Consider the following 23027-nt stretch of genomic DNA (forward strand, 5'->3'; position numbering starts at 1 on the left):
AAGATGAAAAGAAGATAAAAAGAATGAGAAAATGAAACTAGTCATGCCTCTGTCCCCTGCCCTTTAGAAAAAGCTCCAGTATGTCTGTTCATGGAGATGGGGGGGGGGGGGGTTTGCCTAGCACTGCCTCCTGAGGGGGGGGGACTTAGAATAAACTCTGTATTTGAGGGCATAGAGTTTAATGACTGTACTTTACATCCTCTTGGTAGCTGTATTGTAGATACTGAAGCTTTAATGTGGCTCATTTTATTGCTGATTTCCTTCTGTCCTTATTTCTTTCTTTACTGTGCTTGTATTCCAACTAGCCACCTTTCAGAAAAAGAGAATAAAAATACTCTACATCTATTACATTTTTATTCCACCCTTCCTCCAGGGATCTTAACAGCTTTCTCTTCCCCACTTTATCTTCATGACAGTGCAACGCAGGTGAAGAGGAGAGAAACAGATTCTTCCAAGGCCACAAAGCAAGCTTTGTGGTGGACAGAGGATCTGAACCCACATCCTTTTTATAATCAGCCACCTTGTATGCTAGCAACTCCCCCCCCCCCCCCAAAAAGCACAGATTAAAGATATTCTAAACCAGGGGTGGCCAAACTATAGCTCTTTCACACATATTGTGTAGCTCTTGAAGCCCCCACTGAGAAGGCATTTGTTGCTTTTAATCACTTCTCCAAGCCAAGCCAACCATTCTCCAGGCTTGGAGAATACATTTAAAGTTAAAATTGCTTTCTTTCCACCTCTCCCCATCTGTTTTTCTCCCTCCCTTCCTGCTATTAAACATGTGAGGTTCATGTCATGTGGCTCTAAAACATCTGACATTTATTCTATGTGGCTCTTACATTAAGCAAGTTTGGCCACCCCTGTTCTAAATGTTCCCACCAATACTCCCTCTAAGCTGTGGAATCTTGTGAGCAAAAATTCTACTTCATGAGCTACTGGCATTAAAGTTGTGAGCTCCTGCATAAATTAGTTGTTTGCCCTGGTCTAAGACAAAAATGTGTGAGCTCGCGGCTAAAAAACTGTGAGCTAGCTCACTCTAACTTAGCTTAGAGGGAACATTGGTTCCCACCTACCCTTGAGGCCCTGGTTTTGGGGCTTTCTTTAGCCCTATTCTTGTGCCTTTGCAGTGTTCTCTCAGCCCCAGAGTCAAGGACAAAAAGAGAAATGTCTTCCTAAGAATCTTCACACAGGGTAGGGTGACTTCCCTGGGGGAGAGAAAGACACGGCGCTGGCAGCCTACCTTGAACTCCAGTTCCATGCCTGTGACGTGCTCTCCAACTTCGATCTGTGCCAACTTCTGAATGTAGGTGTACAGATTCCGAGCAGGAACTTCTGTGTTTCCGCAGGCGACGGCTTCTAGCAAGGAGTCGTGTATGAAGCTGTACTGGTCTTCCGTCTGCACCATGTAGTTCCGCTGTGACCGCATGAGTGTCACGTGTCCGTAAATGTCCACAGTCTTTTCATGCTTTATCCTCTCCAACATGGCGTCAATCACAATGAAACAGCCTGTTCGGCCAACTCCCGCACTGCAACAACAGCAACAACAAAAAGACAGCTCTTTTTTGCTGCAGAAAGCATGGATCAGAATTGTTAGGGTGCCCACTTCCTGCTGGGTCTGCCCCTCCATTCCCTCAACGAAAGATAGAAAACATAATCCGCCTACTCCTGCTATACAAAGTTCGAGTCCAGTGGCACCTTTAAGACCAACAAAATTTTATTCAAGGGGCAAGGCAGTTTTTGTATGCATGGAAGATTATACCGAGGTGGCCAAACTGTGAGTCAGGAGCCACGTGTGGCTCTTTCACACATATCATGTGGCTCTTGAAGTTCCCACCACCCCTGTCAGCTGGCTTGGAGAGGGCATTTCTCTCTTTAAATCACTGCAAAAGCCAGTTTGGTGTAGTGGTTAAGTGTGTGGACTCTTACCTGGGAGAACAGGGTTCGATTCCCCACTCCTCCACTTACAGCTACTGGAATGGCCTTGGGTTAGCCATAGCTATCGCAGGAGTTGTCCTTGAAAGGGCAGCTGCTGTGAGAGCCCTCTCAGCCCCACCTGCCTCACAGAGTGTCTGTTGTGGGGGGGAGAAGATATAGGAGATTGTAAGCTGCTCTGAGTCTCTGATTCAGAGAGAAGGGCGGGGTATAAATCTGCAGTCTTCTTAAGAACATAAGAGAAGCCATGTTGGATCATGCCAATGGCTCATCCAGTCCAACACTCTGTATCACAAAGTGGCCAATACACACACACACACACTGTGGATAATAGCCACTGATGGACCTCTGATTCTTCAAGCCTTCTTCTTCTCCAAGCCAAGTCGGTGGCTTGGAGAACACATTTAAAGTTGTTTTCTTTCCACCTTTCCCTGCCCCATCCTTCCTTCCATCCTTCCTTTTTTGTGGCTCTCAAACATCTGATGTTCATGTCTTGTAGCTGTCAAACGTCCAGCATTTATTCTCTGTGGGTCTTATATTAAGCAAGTTTGGCCATCCTGGCTTATATCTTGAAAAAAAGCTTTGTTGGTCTTAACGATGTCACTGGGCTCCAACTTTGTCCTGCTGCATCAGACCAGTGCGGCTGCTCACCTGAATCATACTTCAGCCATGCTGGCATTAGGATCGGTCAGACGGTTGTTCTGCCTTGTTTCTAATAAACCTGTGACCAACCAGTTATGGGAGTCTCTTATATTTTCATCCCACCCACCTTTCCTCCAGGGAGCTCAGAGTGACCTTCATGATTCCCCCCACCTTCCATTTTATCCTCACAACAACCCTGTAAAGTTTAGGTTAGGCTGACTGCAAGTCACTGGCCCAAAATCATCCAGTGAGAACCCTAAAAAGGTGGACATTTGAACCTGAATCTCTCCATTCTGTAACCATTACACCATGCTGCCTCTCAAGGAATTCTGCCTGCAGTTCTATGGGAACACTCTGTGTGTGTATGAAAGAGAGAATGACATCATTTGTGGAACTGCCTGTGGTTGGCAACCACACAATAATATTTCTTCCTACTAGTGTAACAATTTAAACTGTAAGCTCCTTGAGGCTGAAGCCTGTCGGTCTTATTTCGCTCTGCAAAGGGACACAGATGTTGACAGACTGTCACAAGGGCTTATGTTTCACGAGAAACTGGATCCTGCACCATCGAGGTGGTCTGCAGATGATCAGGCAGAAAGAACACACACGGACTCCAAGTGGAGATGTTCTGGGACGTGCTGCTTGTGCACAGTAGAAGGTGCCCCCAGCAGCTGTGCTGACCTTTTCCTCCTACTAGTCTCTGGCATCACAAGACTCAGAGGGTGAGATGAGGTGTCCTTTCTTGGACAAAGGGGCTTGGATGATGTTAACTATGGTACCTCTGGGGGGAGAGGAGGGTGTGGGGAATTTTGAAGTCAGGCTGATTTTTGTTTTAAGTCTGCAACTGAACGGTGTTCAAAAGCAAGGAAAGAATAGCCTTTTGCATCAACGTGCAAATGCATCTGGATACATTAAGATGGATGGCTGTGTTTGTCTGTCTGTAGCAGGAGAAACGAGCAAGAGTCCAGCAGCACCTTCCAGACACACACCATTGCAAAAAACATCACAAGAACGCAGCAAGAACACAGCTTGCATCTGTTTGGAAGACAGAAGATTGTCCAATGAAAGAAGACTGGTGGGATAAATTAGCTGAATGGCAGTAGTGGCAAAGTTAACAAACCCAGTAAATACCAATTGAAGAATTTCAGCAGAAATGGAAAGCATATTATGCATGTTATGGTCAAGGCTAGTAACTGATCACTAGCCTGCATTATCTGATAAAAAAGGCACCTCCTGGAATAATTATATAGAGAGGCAGAAATTATACTCATTATTAATGTAGAATTTTTAACAGTTATGTATACATGCTATATATATATCCAATAATAACCAAGTAAGCAACATGTAGAGTACATTTTAAGAAAAAAGCTTCAGTACGTTACTTTAAAATTCTTATTTAAATCTATTTTTAATAGAGTCGCCAGATCTGTGCTGGAAAATTCCTGGAGACTTTGGGGGTGGATCCAGGAAAGGGTGGGGTTTGGGGAGCCTACCCTTCAAAGCAGCCATTTTCTCCAGAGGAGCTAATCTCTGCCAGCTGGAGATCAGTTGTAAAAGCCTGGAGGCTGGAAATCCTAGTTTTTAATTTGTCATTCTTTCTTTCTTTCTTTCTTTCTTTCTTTCTTTCTTTCTTTCTTTCTTTCTTTCTTTCTTTCTTTCTTTCTTTCTTTCTTTCTTTCTTTCTTTCCTTCCCTCCCTCCCTGAATACTGACACTTGAGAAATTAAGTGGAAAAGTTATAATACTTTTGTGATTTGTATCAAATATCAGAATTATTTCCTCAACAAAGATAAAATGTAGTAACTGTTGATGATGACTAATGATTTTCTGATTCCAATACCCCCCCCCCCCTTTTCTGTATCCCACTATCTATATAATGGCAAAAAAAACTTTGTTACAGGAAAAGATTAACAACATTTCTGGCAGGGGGTGAACTTTCACAAGTCACTGCTCATTTCTTCAGATATGGCATCTGAAGAAGTGACTCACAAAAGCTCCTTCCCTGCCACAAACTGTGTTAGTTTTTAAGGTGTTCCGGGACTCTTGCTCTTTTCTACATATGCATCTAGGCAGGATCTAACCTTTGTATGCACTGAGAGAGGGGAGGGGAAAGATATTTTATAAATTGCTCAGATTCCCCTCTCTGTGCTCTGCTGCTGCAGCTTGAGAGATGAAATGAAAAGGGTTTTCTCTCCTTTGGCTTAAACAGCCTGGTGTCCCTCTTTTTTTGCTTTTAAAACCCCTCTCCTTTGATCTCAGTTAATTAAATTTCGTAACACCTAAAGCAAGAGGGGCGCCTTCCTGTTGGGTGGAATGTAGTGCCTATGGGATGGAGGTGGCAGCAATGGGAGGGCAAAGATCGGATCCTGGTAAAATTGACACTCTATGCTAAGGACCCTCCATTTTCTAAGAAGCCCTGTGCTAACTGCCGTATGAGGGGGAAGCCTTTGAGTTGCCTGCTTGTATAAACCACGTTTTTTCCTGGCAAAAAAAGTATGATATCAATCCCTCCGGCAAGGACTCCTGACATCACTCTAGCTTAAAAGCCAAAAAACACAACCCTGCTGGTCAATTCATGTGTGTGCATTTTCCCCCTGGGAATAAAAAGGGATAGTCTGTCTTCTTCCTTCCAGGTATGAGCAAGCTTTGAGAGGGGATTGGATAAACATCTAGAGCAAAAGTCCATCAGTGGCTATTAGCCACAACATATTGTTGGAACTCTCTGTCTGGGGCAAGTGATGCTCTGTATTCTTGGTGTTTGGGGGGGGGGAGGGGAAACGGTGGAGAGCTTCTAGTGTCCTGGCCCTACTGATGGACCTCCTGATGGCACCTGGGGTTTTTGGCCACTGTGTGACACAGAGCGTTGGATTGGATGGGCCATTTGCCTGATCCAACATGGCTTCTCTTATGTTCTTCTGTGACACAGAGTGTTGGACTGGATGGGCCACTGGCCTGATCCAACAGGGCTTCTCTTATGTTCTTCTGTGACACAGAGTGTTGGACTGGATGGGCCACTGGCCTGATCCAACATGGCTTCTCTTATGTTCTTATGTGACACAGTGTTGGATTGGATGGGCCATTGGCCTGATCCAACATGGCTTCTCTTATGTTCTTTCTTCAGAAAAGAAGAAGTGTGCATACACACAAAAGCTCATACCTTGAATAAAATAGGTGCCCCTGGACTCAAACTCTGTTCTCCTGCTTCAGACTAACACAGCTGGATCTATCTTCTTCTTTCCAGTCCTTTGTATCCCAGCCCCACTACATTCTAAAAGAGCAAGAGTCCAGCAGCACCTCAAAGACTAACAAAACGTGTGGTAGCTTTCATGAGTCACCGCTCACTTCTTCAGGTATCTAAAATTCCTCCCCTGCCACAAATTTTGCTAGTCTTTAAAGTGCTGCTGGACTCTTGTTCTTCTCCCTTCTACAGACAGACTAACTTGGCCACCCATCTTGATCTATCTGAGGAAGTGAGCAGTGACTCATGAAAGCTCCTGCCCTGCAGCCACAAATGTTGTTAGTCTGGAAGGTGCTCCTGGAGAGCCAGTCTGGTGTAGTGGTGAAGTGTGTGAAGAAGAAGAAGATATTGGATTTATATCCCGCCCTCCACTCCGAAGAGTCTCAGAGCGGCTCACAATCTCCTTTACCTTCCTCCCCCGCAACAGACACCCTGTGAGGTGGGTGGGGCTGGAGAGGGCTCTTACAGCAGCTGCCCTTTCAAGGACAACCTCTGCCAGAGCTATGGCTGACCCAAGGCCATGCTAGCAGGTGCAAGTGGAGGAGTGGGGAATCAAACCCGGTTCTCCCAGATAAGAGTCCGCACACTTAACCACTACACCAAACTAGCTCTCCTAGTGGACTCTTCTCTGGGAGACCCGGGTTTCCACTTGCACCTGCTGGAATGGCCTTGGGTCAGCCATAGCCCTGGCAGAGGTTGTCCTTGAAAGGGCAGCTGCTGTGAGAGCCCTCTCCAGCCCCACCCACCTCTCAGGGCGTCTGTTGTGGGGGAGGAAGGGAAAGGAGATTGTGAGCCGCTCAGGGCAAGATATAAATTCGCAGTTCTTCTTCTTTTCTTCCTCTTTTCTCTTGCTACAGACAGACTAACATGGCTTTCCATCTTGATCCAATACATTACCAGGAAACTTTGCTGTTAGATTCAAATATTATTATCATTCAAACGTTATCATACTTTGTAATTGGCCTGTTGATTGACTGAATAGTTCTATTGTGCTTGTAATCTTGCTCAAGTCCCTGTTGGACTACACACGAAAATAAATAAAATCAAATCTGAATGAAGCCTGGGAGACCATTCCTTCTTGTATTGTAATTTAAGTGGGAGACCATCACCTGTCTGGGGGGGGGGGGAACTCTCAAAAGAACACTGATACTGATAGGGGCAACCACCTCTTTCAACTATTACAAGATTTTGTTAGATCTTAAGCTTCCCTCACTGACACCTGCCCAAATGTAGGTTATTGCACTTTCCCTGCCCAATACAAGAAGATGAAGAATAAGCAATTGGGCTTATACCCCACCCTTCACTACCCAAAGGAGTCTCAGAGTGGCTTACAATCTCCTTTCCCTTCACCATGTGAGGAAGGTAGGGCTGAGAGAGCTCTGACAGAAACTGCTCTTGAGCAGAACAGCTCTGAAAGAACTTGTGGCTGACCCAAGTTCACATCAGCAGGTGCAGGTGGTAGAGGAGAGGGGAATCAAACCCGGTTCTCCCAGATAAGAGTCTGTGCACTTAACCACTACACAAAACAAGCAATTCTCAAAGTCAGTTTTAATTTTCTGTTTCTCTCCCTGTCAGTCTTGCAAGCATTTTTTGAGTACAACAGAAAAAACAACAAGAAGAAGGTAGAGGAGAACCTGTGGAAATTATATTTTTTACTTCCTCCAGAATCGTATATTTTCTTCAATATTCTCTTCATTATAAAACAAAATACTTCAGTGTTTACACAGCTCTTCCGGTGTTCAATGCCCTTCAAGTAACCCTTGCAACTGCCTTGTAAAGTAGGCCAAGACTGTACTGTGGATAGGTGTGTGTTAAAGCTGTAAGACCAGATTCTGCACATGAATTGAAGCTGATGGGGCAAATGTAATGTTATCTATGGCCTGGGAATTTTCATCTGATTCAAGTCTCACCTCAGCCACAACCACATTTTCTTGTTACAAGGACACGAATCCTGCAAATCAAAAGAACATATTTCTGGATATAAAAGCAGCTCCAAATCCACCTCAATTTTGGTATCTGCACAGCAAACCATGATGTGAGTATTCCCTATGTGACTTCTGATCTTCCATCCAGCCTCTTAAGTGAAGTTGTATTTGAGGAGCTGCTGAGAGCAGAGAAGTTTGCCTCCAATGGATAGTTATCACTCTTGTGCAGTCTGTGTATGTCACACATGAACACGTTCAGCAAGTGTGACACTGTGTTGATCATGAATGGAAAGCTACACACATGATCTTTTGGAGGTCATTAACTCATTGGGTCGTCATTGGTTGGAAATGACACGAAGGCACTTAATACACATAATATCGGCTTACAAGGCTGTTGAAAGAATTACAAGGTAACTTTGAACATGGAAAATGCTAAATACGCATTAAATATTATAACACTAAGTAACTAATAGCCCAGAGCTGATTCCAGAGTGATCAGCCACACTATTTCATTTATTTATTTTCATTACTTTTATTTAAATATTCTGAATCATTTTTTCAAGCCTGATACATTTGTTAAAATCCACCTAAAATTTGACAGCAACATCTCCGCATGTGCAGGTGCTGCAATCCCTTTGCCCCCTGGTGTATGGAGCAACCCAATTAGTGCATAAAAAGCTGGGGGGGGGGTCATCACTAGGAGGAGGCAGAGGGGAAAGGGAAGCTCCCCTGCAAGTCCTTGAGGGTCCCCTCTTAGATTGACTATTGTTGTTGGCATTACTATTAATAATATATCACAATGTGAAGAAGTTATGTGTAGTACTTTGAACAGCTACCGGCACGTTTCTGCTGATGGTTATTAAGGAGTTTATTCTAACGTGCAACTAACTGTATCCTGGATGAAGAAAATCTACAGTGAAAACTACAGAATTTGTGAAGTCAGCCATACAAGCCATACATAAAGAATCAGGCTGTATATTGCAAATAGGTGAGGTGAAAGAAGGGGAAATGACAATGAATTCTCTTCTCCCCCCCTCTGTCATTTACCCTTCCTCCTGGTTAGTGAAAGTTCTGGTGCATATTTGGGAGAGGACTGTGCTGCTTTTAGTGTGGATGTGTGTGTGAACTCAGAAGCACTGCCCTGCTAGACCAAGCTGCCCCACCTCAAGTACAGAAGGAAGACCACCTCGGTCTCACTAGTCTCTTGCTCCATGGACCAGAACCCTAAGGGCTCGCTCACCCTGGGCTCCGGTTCTGCGGGACTGGAGTCTGAAACGGACACAAGTTTGGTACCTGCAGTGCACCACGATGGGGCCGGCGTCGGGAGGGTTGCAGGTTTTCACTCTTCTGAGGAAGGCCAGGAAGGGGGTCGGATACTCGGGGACTCCGTGATCTGGCCAGGCCGTGAACTGGAACTGGCGGACCTCGCGTTTCTCACTGGAGCCATTCTGTGGGAAGCAACATGGAAGAGGTCACAAAAGAACAAAAATGCATGCAACCACTGATGCAATCCATTAGCAAAGGCCAGGCTGTGCAGAGCAAACTGCTCCAAATAGCTCACAGAAGTCAGTTGAGCCAGATTCTGCAAGAGGAGGTAACATGCGCTGCCCTCCCCTCCCGGGACGACCTGTTCTCCTGAGCCACCCGGTACAGCAGGACTACAGGAACCCTCTTGCAGGGATTCTGTGCATGCCCCTGCACCACTGTCAAGCTCTAAAAGGCCCCCTGCTACATGAGCAGGGGAGTCCTGCCTTGGTGTCGCCTGTGGGCCTTCAAATGCTACACTGGCACAGCAGGGCAGTGCCACAGCAAGTTAAAGAGTCGCCACTGTGATATGTAAGACGCTCCTCAGCCAGAATCTTAACATGAGTAAAATGTGGATGTTCCAAATTTCTCTTTGCTGAAGCCAGACGGGGCAATCAGCCACAGTCCCGTCTGTATCGTGCCTCTCTACAGTGGCTGTGTGCTTCCTGGGGGAGATGGGCACTGTGGTGCAGTGGTAGAGCACCTGCTTGGCTTGCAGCAGGCCCCACGTAGAGACTTGGTGTGACCTGAGACCTTGGCGTGCATTGCCACTAACCTTGGTGGACTAAGAGTCTGATTCAATAGAAGGCAGATATATGTGATGTGAAATCCCCACAACTTAAGACTGTGGTCAGCAGCTTTGTTTCTTTGGAGGGGCTGGGCAGGTTGATGTCACAGCTATGGGGCAAGTTCCTCCATCCTCATTCCCTCTGAACAATCTCCACTTCCACCCTCCCATTGCCCTGCAGCCAGCAAAAGGGCCACACTGTTGGCTTGTGCACTGCAGAGACATGGATCTGCTCCATGCCCGGTCAAGAGCAGGTGGGCTGGGACAGTTGGTCTTGAGTTACTGAAGGGCTGGATTTGGCCTGCTCTCCCTCAGTCACTGACCCCTGCCTCCCTGCACAGATCGACCCCTCTCACCTTGTGCAGGGAGAATGTCCGGACGCAGAATGTGGCCAACTCAATGGTATCTAGCAAGGTGACTTGGATCATGCCATATGTCTCTGTGCCCCGGCCAGGCCAGTACTGGTCACACTTTATCTGGAAGATCAACAGACATGATCAGGATATGGGCACACTTCCCAAGGGAAAAGAAAGAACAAGAACTGGGCTCATTCCACCCCGCTCAGCAAACCAAAGAACCAAAAGTGCATCAAACTCTTCACAATTGGGGCAATAGCTATATTATGCTAGGGGTTTTTTAAGGCTCATGAAAACATGGATTCTGCAACAGCAAAATTTGTTCTATAACATTTTCTACTTTGCGTTATTTATTCTGGAGTTTCTAGTCAAGGAAGTGGTTAAGTCACACCCTTTAAGCCCTGGAACAGTAGAAAATAACAAGAGTCCAGCAGCACCTTAAAGACTAACAACATCTGTAATTGGGTAGGAGCTTTCGTGAATCACTCACTGCTCACTGCTTCAGATAGATCAAGATGGGTAGCTGTGTTAGTCTATCTGTAGCAGAAGAAAAATACAAGAGTCCAGGAGGATTTTAAGGACTAACAACATTTGTGGCAGGGAATGAAAGGGCATTTGTGAGTCATTATTCACTTCAGATACAATTTCAATGTGAATCCATCTGTGCTTATAACTGGAGAGTAGAGTGATTTCAGATGCTGAATGACGATAGTAGGCATGATTGCAATAGGCAGGGCTTTTTTTGTAGCAGGAACCCCTTTGCATATTAGGCCACACACTCCTGATATAGACAATCCTCCACAAGCTTACAGGGCTCTTAGTACAGGGCCTATTGTAAGCTCCAGGAGGATTGGCTACATCAGGGGGTGTGGCCTATTATGCAAAGGAGTTCCTGCTACAAAAATGCCCCGGCAATAGGTATAGTAGGCATAGAGAAATCAGCATTGGTAATAAGCCAGGAAACCTAGGTCTGGATTCAGTCCCAGAGGATGCATTTGTTATCAGTTGTTAACAGTTGCAATTCAGTAATTTCTCTTTCTGCTCTCCCCCTTTGAATGTAAGAGAACTGCTGTTTTTAAGGTCAGCAACTGAACGTGCTGGAAGGTTAAAATGTTAAGCCCTGATCACTTTTTAGTTTCTGAGAGATCAATTCTTGCAATCATATATTTGCTGTCACGAAGACTACAAACTTGTGGGTCCTCCCCCCCAGTTGAGGGCTGAAGGTTTCAAGAGTTCTGTTTGGTGTCTAACATCACAGTCCTGATACCACCCTCTGAGAAAGAGGGCCAGCTACACCTTCTAGGCTGCATCCCCATTTCTCACCCGTGATTTCTCCTCCAGCTTGGTCATCATCACGACTGTAGCGGAACGCTGCTCCCACACCATGCGCCAGAAGTCCCCAAAGGTCTCCGGGAGGGGGCCTTGCGTAGCGATGTAGGCATTTTGCTTCCGGTAGCCATCGATGTAGTTGGCATTAATGTAATCGCTGCCCACAATTCCTGCATCAGAGCGGCCAAAACAACCTGCGTTAAACCAAAGTTACATGTGGTACAGTGTGGTGGTTACAGTGCTAAGACTTTTTGTCAGAGAGATCCGGGTGGAATTCTAGCAGGAGCTCCTTTGTGTATTAGGCCGCACACCCCTGATATAGCCAATCCTCCAAGGGCTTACAAAAAAGAGCCTTGTGAGCTCTTGGAGGATTGGCTACATCAGGGGTGTGTGGCTTAATACACAAAGGAGCTCCTGCTAGAGTTCCACCCCTAAAAGAGATCAGAATTCCAATTCCCTGAGTGACCCCGAGGGCCAGCCAGTCTCTCAGCTGGACCTACCTCACAGGGTTGTTGTGAGGATAAGCGCACAGCTGTATCTACAGATGGGTCAGTCCTTCCCTCACAAAGTTCTTTGTTCTGCCTGCCTCAAATGTTGAAGAATGTGCCTCCGGGTCCAGCACTGTTGGCCAGCTCACCTTTTGCCCATCTACTTTTTCCAATTTTTAAAAATTGTATGTATTAGATTTGTTTTGCTTTTTCCCGAAAAGCTTATCTTTTGTGTAAGACGTGTTGGTTGCTAGGCATGCCAATAGGTCTGAGAGGAATGGGTGGTAACATGCAATGCTAGCACAAAGGCATTTGCAGAGAAAGCAGTGTTGTTCCTTCTTCTTGGCTTCTTACAGAGCAGGGGTGGCCAAACTGCGGCTCAGGAGCCACATGTGGCTCTTTCACACATATTGTGTGGCTCTTGAAGTTACCACTGCCCCATTGGCTGACTTGGAGAAGGCAGTTCTCTCTTTAAATCACTTCTCCCAGCCAAACCAGCCAGTAGATTGGAGAATGCATTAAAAGTTAAAGTTGATTTTTTCCATCTCTCCCTCCCTCATAAGAACATAAGAGAAGCCATGTTGGATCAGGCCAATGGCCCATCCGGTCCAACACTCTGTGTCACACAGTGGCCAAAACCCCAAGTGCTATCAAGAGGTCCACCAGTGGGGCTAGAAACCCTTCCACTGTGCCCCCTCCCAAGCACAAGAATACAGAGCATCACTGGCCCAGACAGAGAGTTCCAATGATAAGCTGTGGCTAATAGCCACTGATGGAGCTCTGCTCCATATGCTTATCCAATCCCCTCTTGAAGGTGTCTATGCTTGTAGCCACTGCCACTTCCTCCCTCCCCCATCTATTTGCCTTCCTGTCTTCCTTCCTTCCGGCTCTCAAACATTTGATGTTCATGTCTTGCGGTTCTCAAACCATCTGAAATTTTTCTATGTGGCTATTACATTAAGCAAGTTTGGCCACCCCTGTTATAGAGTAAGGGGGCTTCGGGGTCTCCCTGCAGCTGACAATTGAAGTCCTTTTCTGCTCAGCTTTAAAGAAGTAACTCTCCTGTCCAGTGACAAAAAGCAGTTTGCAGGGCAGACAACAGATACGTTTGCAGAGATGCATGGGCTACTGCCATAGGGAATTCATCAAAGCAACAATAGATTAGGCACACTCAGCATATTCTTCTCTTGCTATCCCAAATTTCCTCAGACTGCTTTTTGGGTACTGAATAAGGTTGCCAACGGAAAACTGGGACATTCCTGGAGATTTGGGGGTGGAGCCTGAGGAGGGGAGGGAACTCAGCAGCCCATAATACTATACCCTCCAAAGCAGCCATTTTCTGCAGGGAAACTGGAAATCCAGTGTAATTCCAAGAGCTCTCCTGGTACCGCCTGGAGGCTGGCAACCCTATTTGGACCGCATCTCTATCCCCATGTTCCTTCCCCAAGGAGAAGAGGCCTTGCCTCCTGACTTCCTATTAATCTCTCCCTCCGCCCTGCTGAGGAGGCTCAGCCTTCTGCCAATGCGAGAAACAAAACCGACTGAGCGTGAAGCTGTTGACCTGACACACTTTCAAATTAAAGAAATGCTTTATTAGGAAAAAAGACCAAACACAACAGAGCTTTGCTCCATAATTAAAGCAAGTCATGGTTGCTAATTTCAAAGCTTTTTCATTCCCTTTCCTGCCTGTTCTTCCACAAGAGATTCCTCCGCCGACTCATTCATAGAGATTTCATCAACAGTTGGGAGCATGAGGACTCCAGAAACTCAGGACCAGTGTCACTGTCTGCCCCACCCACCTAGAGCTACCCAAATATGATTTGGGAAATTTCTGGAGATTTGGGGATGGAATCATAGAGTTGGAAGGGACCTCCAGGGTCATCTAGTCCAACCCCCTGCACAATGCAGGAAACTCACAAATAAACCTCTCCCTAAATTCACAGAATCTTCACTGCTGTTGGATGGCCATCTAGCCTCTGTTTAAAAACCTCCAAGGAAGGAGAGCCCACCACCTCCCGAGGAAGCCTGTTCCACTGAGGAACTGCTCTGTCAGGAAGTTCTTCCTGATGTTGAGCCGGAAACTCTTTTGATTTAATTTCAACCCATTGGTTCTGGTCCTACCTTCCAGGGCCATAGAAAACAATTCCACACCATCCTCTATATGACAGCCCTTCAAGTACTTGAAGATGGTGATCATATCACCTCTCAGCCGCCTCCTCTCCAGGCTAAACATCCCCAGCTCCTTCAGCCTTTCCTCATAGAACTTGGTCTCCAGACCCCTCACCATCTTCGTCGCCCTCCTCTAGACCCATTCCAGCTTGTCTATATCCTTCTTAAAATGTGGTGCCCAAAACTGAACACAATACTCCAGGTGGTCTTATCAGAGCAGAGTAGGGTGAGAAGAACCTTGCGAAGGGTGGGTTTTGAGAAGAGGAGGAACCTCAGTGGGGCAGAAACCACAGAGCTCAACCTCCAAAACAGCTGTTTCCTCCTGGAAAACTGTTCTCTGTCATCTAGAGATCAACTGCAATACTCTCCAGGCCCCACCTGGAGGTTGCCATCCTCCTTCCCACCCCACCTTAAGTGTAGCAGGCCATGCAGGAACATGCCTGAAGCAGAGTCAGGGCACCACGGCATTTGCAAAATGAAAAAGGGGACTGACTGAGTTGCATGGGAGCAAGGCTTGCCTGTCACCTCCACTTTAGTTCACTGACTAGCCCATCTGTAAAAAACGTTTTTCTTCCAACCCCATCAAATCTGGGCAACTCTCACTTTGCAGACAAAATTCATGGGGTGAGATTTCACCAAGGCGACATCCAACATACCGAATTAGGGGCACAGGGACCTGTTCTGGTAGTGGTGGCACCTTCCTTTTGGCACAAGGGGCCGTCAGAATGCAACATCCAGAGATAAGAGCTGCTGCCAGTGGAATGGATTTGCAGGATCCCACCTTGTGTCCAACCCTCAATGGAGGGAGGTAATTTATGACCTTAGTGAACCAAAAATTTGGCCAGCTGTCTGAAGCCCTCAAGCTATCCTACTGTAAGGATCATCCAAGTTCATCCCAAACCCAATTAAGTTCAGGGCATCACACAACTGCTTCATGTGGTCAGGCTTGAATTTGCAAGCAGATGTGGAATGCAGGACCTGAGGAATATCGAGGAAGAATCTGATGAGTGTGATTGTGTGGGGTGAGTGGCAATGTTCCCTCTAAGCTGAAATCAAAAATCTACTTTGTGAGCTATTGCCATTAAAGTTGTGAGCTACTGCATAAATTAGTGTGCTCTGGGCTCATTCTTCCTGCGCTAAAAAAGGTGTGAGCTGGAGGTTAAAGTCTGTGAGCTAGCTCATGCTAACTCAGCTTAGAGAGAACACTGGTGAATGGTCAGCTAAAATAATCCTCCTTAGGCCCAAATAATTCACATGATGCTCCGGTTCAATATGTAAAATTTTCTGGGTGACATTTTACGCCCTCATGATACAATTGGCCACTGTGGCAGCCAGCTCTCAAACAACCAAATGAACAAGTGAGGGGAAAAAAAACAAAACAAAATGGAATTTGAAATATCCCATCCCCCTGATAACTCCCCATGCACACGCATGCCAGCTGGTGTGGATCCAGGAAGAGCCGGAAATGGTCCATACCTTCGATAGGCAGCAGAATTACCCGGGAATGGTCATAGGCGATCACATTGGCATACCGGTTTTTGGGTTTGTTCACCTCCAGGTTGGAGTGCTCCCAAGTGAACTGCTGACCAGGGTCAATGGACTGGAGGAAAGTGGAGAGAAAACGTAAATGGTCTCTGCTAAACATTAGACTAGCATCTTCTGTCATACAAGTTCTCAGAATTGACAATATGGAGAATGCAAAACCAGAGGTCTGACTCAGTAGACAGCATATGCTCAAGAACCAAAGCCTACTTCTAGCTGCAAAGGTCATACCACGATGATGCAGCACTTGCTCTGCATACAAAACATCCCAGCTTCAGTTCCCGACATTTCCAACAAAAGGACCCCACGTGAAGGCTACAGGGATAGACCATTCTCCACCTGCGATCCTGGAGAGCTGCTGCTAGTCGGGGCAGACAATACAGAGCCAGTGAACCGACTCAGTGAAAAGGCAGTTTCGTGTCCTCAAACATCACATTAGCAAAACAGTTGAAACAAAAACACAACAGCGATTCATGCTCTGTCCCCAAAGGCACCCGCGAGCTAGAGAACATCCAACTTCTTTTCTTGTGACCAAAGGGCATGAGCTTTGAACAATTAATCGGTGCAACCAGCCAATTAAAGCTTCCATTATAAATGGAAAATGAATTCTGATAGAGAGGCAAAAAGCCTTGCGGAACAGACGCTTTTGTGTTGTGCCTTACACCCCCCCACCCCCAGATAAGCTGAAACAAAGGCATATGGAGCACACAGACAGAGGTACTCTATGGAAGAAGAAGAAGAAGAAGAAGAAGAAGAAGAAGAAGAAGAAGAAGAAGAAGAAGAAGAAGAAGAAGAAGAAGAAGAAGAAGAAGAGGAAGAAGAGGAGGAGGAGGAGGAGGAGACTGGATTTATATCCCACCCTTCACTACCCGATGGAGCCTCAGAGTGGCTTACAATCTCCTTTCCCTCCCCCTCCCCACAACACCCTGTGAGGTAGGTGGAGCTGAGAGAGCTCTGACAGAAATTGCTCTTGAGAGGAACAGTTCTGCAAGAACCTGGAACTGACTCAAGGTCACATCAGTAGGTGTATGAGGCAGAATGGGGAATGAGAAGAGTCCACTGAACCAACCTGGAGGCAGCCTGCTGTACAAAATTGCATGCATGTGATGGATAGAGAAAGAGCATCTAGAACCACTGGACTGATTATGTGCAGACATGGATTAGCTATTGATGGTCTGTCTCTCCACTTGAGCCTCTCCTGCCCCACTCGGCACGGGGAAGGTAACATCTGAGCCTTGCCCACTGTGGGCTGGGTTAAACAGGCAGGCTCATTCTTCTTCCCTCCGGTTCGTGGGTCAGCCAGGGCTCAGGAGAATAGGAGCCCTGTGTAGCCAGCTCTGAGTCAGCAGCAGCCAGCAAGCAGGAAGATGAACTGCAGGCTTCACAGTGCAGAGCCTCCAACATCTCCAGACCAGAGACAACGGGGGAAGCCAGGGCTTTTTTTGGTAGCAGGAACTCCTTTGCATAGTAGGCCACGGACCCCTGATGTAGCCAATCCTCCTGGAGCTTACAGGAGGCCCTGTATTAAGAGCCCTGTAAGCTCTTGGAGGATTGGCTACATCAGGGGTGTGTGGCCTAATATGCAAAAGAGATCCTGCTACAAAAAAGCCCTGGAACTCTGTTGATTGTTCCCAGCCCTCAAGTGTCCCCAGGGCTGGCCCTAGACTGTCTGGCAAGGCTCACTTCTGGCTCCCCCCTGCACTGAGAACATCACTGAGTCCCATGGGGGGCACCCCATCTGGTGCCCCCAGAAGAGGCCAGTGTCTAGGCAATCACCTAGTTTGCCTAGTGGCAGGGACGGACGGCCCTGCCCGGTGAGCATTGCAGACGGGGGCTACAAGCAGAACTGCAAGAGAGATAACAGAGTGCTCGCCTCCTGGTCTGATACTAGGGAAGGGCAGCCTATAAACGGAACCCAATAAATCAATAACATAAATACTAGCTGTTTGAGTGGCCACAGACTTAATCCTGAGCAGCTGGATGCAAATTTGACCCTTAGGCACATGCCTATAAAAAGCAGCCAAGGGAGGCTGTTAGGCATGGAGCCAAGTAACCCTTGTACTGGCCTCTGACTACAGCTTTTGGCTCTGCTGGACTCCTGCTTGTGAGTGGACCACCCCTTGGTAACAGCTCTGAACTCTTGGATTGGTCTCTTAACTTGGTTTCTCTTGCTCAGACTTTGGCTGCCTCCCAGGAATGCACTGTTGGTTCTCCCTGACCTGCAACACTCCCCCGCTTTAGGAGGCAGAGGTGAGTCTAGGCAGCCCCCCCCCCATTCCCCCCCTTACCCCTATGTGCATCTCTTGTGGAGCCTGCACATACAACTCTGTCGGTTGGTTCAGAATAATGTCTGAAGAACACTGGCTGGCTGGAGAATGGGTCAAATGGGCCCTCTACTTTGCTTATGTTAGCTGCTAAATTGAGATGGTTTTGGGGAGGTTTAGATAAACTCAGCAAGATGCCACAACAGACTTGGATGGAGCCTCTGTGTACGGGGGCAGTGTATCCCTAATTACCAGCGGCTGGAACAACTACCCTAGGGATGGCTGCTTAAAAAAAAAAATCAATGAAGGAAAACTTGAATTCTCTGTGAATCTTGCCACTATTTTATTTGGTTTGATCCCCAGTGGGAACCCAAAGCAGATTACATCTCCGACTCTGGGGTGACGAGTCATTTCCGACTATGGGGTGACATCGCATCATGACATTTTAACAGCAGTCTTTTTGTCATGGGGTGTTTTGCCATTGCCTTCCCCAGTCATCTACACTTCCTCCCCCAGCAAGCTGGGTACTGCTTTTACCGCCCTCGGAAGGATGGAAGGCTGAGTCAACCCTGAGCCGGCTCCCTGAACCAGCTTCCGCTGGGATCGAACTCAGGTCGTGAGCAGAGAGCTCTGACTGCAGTACTGTAACTTTACCACTCTGCACCATGGGGCTGCTGTTTGAATGTGCTATAAATAACTTTCAGTCCTATTTGATTTTACAGGTTCCCTAATGGACCAGTCTCTCTTTAGGAGTCTCAGTAGTAGGGCTGCCAGCTTTGAGTTGGGAAATACCTGAGGAGGGCACAGTTTGGGGAGGGGAGGAACTTCAGTGGGGTATAATGCCAAAGAAGATGCCTTTCAAAGTGGCGACAGGGACTGGCATCCAGAAGAATCAGCCTTGAACCACAGAGACACAGGTCAAGAACAGTGCCGTGGTCTACAGCACAGCCCTACTGACACGCTGCCTTCCTGATGTGCTGAGACCGATTTCCCACTAGCCTGACCTCGCTCTCACTCTCCTCTTCTCTGTTGGATTTCACACAAGCTGTCCCGAGGCTGCAACTTGCTCCGCCTCTTTCGCGCAGCAAACAAGATCCTCTAAAAACCAGTTTCTGTTTGCCGAGCAAAAAAAGGCAAAGATAGTTGCAGCCCGGGGGCAGATGGTGTGAAATCCGACGGAAGCCCCGTGGAGAAGAGGGGCGGGAGAGCTAGTGGGAAATCAGCCCTGAGTTTCGCTCCCACAATCAACGAAGTAGGGAAAAGGGGGCAGTTGCTTCCTCCCCCCCCCCCAGCTGTCCCCTCATGCTGGAAAAAACCCTTCCCTGCTACGCTCCTTGACACAGTGTCTGTCCCTCTGTCCTTCGCGAACTCTCCACCAGAGCAGGGCCAAGTGGGCAGTGCCCTCCTCTGGCCAGATTCTCACACCCTTGAAGCCAGCCCCTTCCTGACTAATGGGTATTTATAACTGTCGCACAGTGCTTGTTCCCGTCCATCTCTAATCTTGCGCTTCGTTCTATTCATTAAGGGTGTTTGTTTTAAACTCCAGATCCGCAGCTTCAGAGGCGGCTGCCCCTGGAACTCTGCCAAAAGCACTTTCAGAAATTACATTATGCAGATTAGGTGCTGAGAAACGGGCGGGGGGAGGCAGAGGGCGTGCATTTCATTTGCTCCTCGCTTGCCTGCCGTGCCCAAATACTGATATTGGTTAGAAAGATCCCAGCAGAGCTGAGAATCTCTTCCCATCATCTTCCCAGTGATTAGCAATTCATACAGTCAAAAGCTGGCTGCTAGAAAGACTTGGCTGGTTATTTTTGAACTGAGATGCTAAAATTCAGCCACCTGCACCCGTCTCCACCAAACACACACAGTTTGGAAGCCTTATTTTATTCTCCCCTTCCCTGCTGGTCTGCCTTTAGCTGCCTCCCCCCCGCAATGCTCACACTTTTCGCTAGAAGGTGAAAACTGCCCTGGAAGGAGGCCATGTTCTCTCCCACCACCACGTCCTCCCCTTGCTGGCAAACAACTAAAGAAGCAGCAGACGATAAAGGAGCTGTGGTCCTGCACATGGGACATGCCATGCCTGGGATGCCACAAGGTGAAGTTGAGCACCGCTGTGCCCCTGCTCCTCAAAGGCACTGAACCCCTCCGGATTAGCCACACTGCAGCCAGGGGGGCCAGGGCAGCTGCCCACCACGATTCCCCCCAGTACTGGAGATGGCAATTGGCCCTTTAGCTCCCTGAACCTCCCCCTTTGGGAGTTCTTCCCCCACCTACATGAAAGTAGCTAAGTAGTGACAACAATTATCAACATTCCACGAACAATTTCCTTCACTTCTGTAATTGGAACGTTTGAATTTTTTAAAAATACCGTAATTCAGACCAATGTCATGATATTTCACATTTCTTTCTCGTCTGCTGGCAGCCGCTCTTTCTTTAGATACAAGGTGTAACACTGCTTCAATGCCTGTTCCAATGGGTGACTTAACTACTGCCTTCCACTTTCTAAGAATTATTAGTTTAATGACTGCCAAGGTTCATAAGATCCACAGCCTTTGTCCTTTTCAAGAGGCTTCTGGAACAATGAATGTACCTCAATTACTGAGGTAAATGCACTGAGTTCTGGTGAACATTCCAGTGTAAAATCAATTCAGTTTCTAACCAAAACGGGGTGATAAATTGGACAACCCATAACACGTGTTGTCCCGACCGGTCCTGGCTGCGACTCAGGTGGAACTCCCCCCAACTCCACAATGGAACCAGAGGGCCCCCATGGCAGAACTAGCGGCTACAATGCTGACAGCACAGAGCACCCGGCAGAAGAGGAACAGCAGCCCCGACATGTCTGTCACGATCCCGGGCCTAGTGAGGCCTACAGGCTCCAGAGAAGCCTGCCCAGGAGTTACAAAAGAGCCTACATTTTGCAGGATCCCCTCTGTCCCTCTGATTGGGTGGCAAGGTTTTGGAGGGAAACTAGCACAGAGAGGAAAACATAAAAGGGCAAAGCCCAGCCAGGGTGTGTTCTTTTCATGGAAGGCTGAGCTGGAGGCAGGCTGTAGCCTGGAGAGCTAGAAGCAGGGGAGAGTTCCCTTACCCAAGGGGTGAGTGTTGTTTATTAGAGTAGGGACTTTATAGATAAATGCATCAAGACTTTCTGTTTATTTGCACCAACTTTTACTGTATATATATTTCACTGTTTTACCCACTTATTACTTGAGCACTGTAAATAAACTGTTGTTGTTATACTCCTTGGGTCCTCACGTCTCCTTGGTCGCAGTTAGGAGGTATTTCTTAATAAAGAAGACAAGGGTAGTTGGGTGCTCTGGGCCCTCCATACAGACCCTTACCAGAGTAGTTGCAGCCAATAGAAGGCCCTGCTGTGTGACAATGTCGTAGAGGCAGGAGCTGCCCCAGAAAGCTACTCCAAAGAGCTAGCAAGCGCAGTTCCAGGCACGAGTGGAACAGAGCCCCTTCATCACGCCGTGCCCACAGGAGGAAAGAGGGGAGGTGCGGCAGCCAAAGAGCCCAGCCACCCCCCGAAAACACAGAGGTCCAGCTGCAGAGCACATCAGCACCTCCAGGGTTTTGAAGGAGGGAAGGGAAGCCCCAGCCAACATGGAACAGCCCAGCGATTGTGTCTGTGCTCCAGGTCCTACCTGAGCGTCCTGGCTTTTAAGAAGGGGCAGAGCCAGGCAGAAGGACCAATGGGGGGAGGGCTAGGAAGCTGGGGGTGGACCTGGGAGGACAGGAAGGGTATAAAGGAGCAGCCCAGGTCGATGAGGAGAAGGCTGGAGAGTACAGAGGGGCAGAGAGAGGGAGTCAACCAGGGTGAGGACAAGGTGATGGCCACCGGAGGTGACCTGGCAGAGGGCATGGGGAGTGACGTGTGTTGGCCAAGTCTAGCCAATCTGGGACCACTAAGAGTTTCTATTCCATTTACAATGTTCCTTGTAAAGGTTACTCCTTTCTGGACATCATTATCCCATGGTCGAGGGCTTCCAATCTGCGGGACCACCTTTCTCCATATGTTCCCCAGAGAGCACTGCGTTCAGGGACACGAAACCTACTATCTATCCCCGGACCAAGGGAGGCCAGACTGTGCTCTACAAGGGCTAGGGCCTTCTTAGTGACAGCACCAATAATGTGGAATGCCCTCCCAGAGGCAATAAGGGCTCTGAGGGATCTCTCCCAATTCTGCAGGGCCTTTAAAACTGAACTATTTTGACAGGCCTTTAATATCTAAATGGGAGAAGACTGCCACTCTACACTGCTGAGTGACGTCACTCATGAGGAATTATGATCGCTATTGGATCACTGTCAGAAGAAAGAAAGTTATGACCCCGCTTATACTGAAGTTTTGAGCAGCACCATTAAATGTATTTTAATTGTTATTTTACTGTTTTAAATTGTAACCTTAATTTGTTTTTAAATTGACTGTTAGCTGCTCTGAGTCTGCTTGTGGAGAGGGCGGGATAGAAAACTAAAGTAATAAAATAAATAAATAAATAATGATGTGCACTTCCTCTCACATGCCCTGGTATGTTATAGCAGATGTTCCAGAGGAGAACACAGCAGCCCACCAGGGCTGTTTCTTGGCTTGCCCTCAGTCAGTGATGCACTGCAGCCCCCCTGCTTCACCCCAGGAACCCACAAAGAACCACACATTTGCATTTCCATACCTCATACTCCTGAGAGAGCTTTAGGTTGTCGTTGGCTTTGAGATGCTCTGTGTGATCTGCCAGTTCTGAAATTGGGATTGGTGGGTGGTTGAGCATACCTAGAAGTGGAAAAAGGGAAAGGGGTTGGGGGGCGAGGGGAGGGGGAAGCAAAAAACCTCCTTCAATTAAAACCATCAGACTGTTACAAACAACAAATAGTTTTGCAATGTAAATAGAAAACGACTGCAATGGAAGGACGGTCAGAACGGGTGGGAAGTGGTGGGAAGAGAGACTGAGGGCTCGAAATTGTGTCCTTGGAACTCAAAGGAAAATGAAGAGTTCTCCCCTGGATGGCCCCATTCTCGACATTTACCGAAAATATGCATTTCATCTGGA

General features: G+C 47.4%; 1 protein-coding gene across 17 annotated transcripts in view; it reads right to left on the reverse strand.

The window, feature by feature from the left end:
• Positions 1–23027, reverse strand: part of PTPRS (protein tyrosine phosphatase receptor type S) — a 422866-nt gene that overhangs the window by 39404 nt on the left and 360435 nt on the right. For 9 of the 17 annotated variants that reach the window (XM_060232884.1, XM_060232879.1, XM_060232894.1 and 6 more), the window contains 6 exons: positions 22653–22750; positions 15647–15770; positions 11508–11683; positions 10185–10304; positions 9030–9184; positions 1241–1526 (listed from right to left, as the gene is read on the reverse strand). In XM_060232884.1, the coding sequence (XP_060088867.1) occupies positions 1241–1526; positions 9030–9184; positions 10185–10304; positions 11508–11683; positions 15647–15770; positions 22653–22750 (959 nt within the window). Of the gene's footprint in view, positions 1–1240; positions 1527–9029; positions 9185–10184; positions 10305–11507; positions 11708–15646; positions 15771–22652; positions 22751–23027 lie in introns of all 17 variants that reach the window. The other 8 variants (XM_060232878.1, XM_060232883.1, XM_060232876.1 and 5 more) reach the window with 1 other exon arrangement.

The sequence above is a fragment of the Heteronotia binoei genome, chromosome 2, assembly GCF_032191835.1.
Source record: "Heteronotia binoei isolate CCM8104 ecotype False Entrance Well chromosome 2, APGP_CSIRO_Hbin_v1, whole genome shotgun sequence".
NCBI classification, from domain to species: Eukaryota; Metazoa; Chordata; class Lepidosauria; order Squamata; family Gekkonidae; genus Heteronotia; species Heteronotia binoei.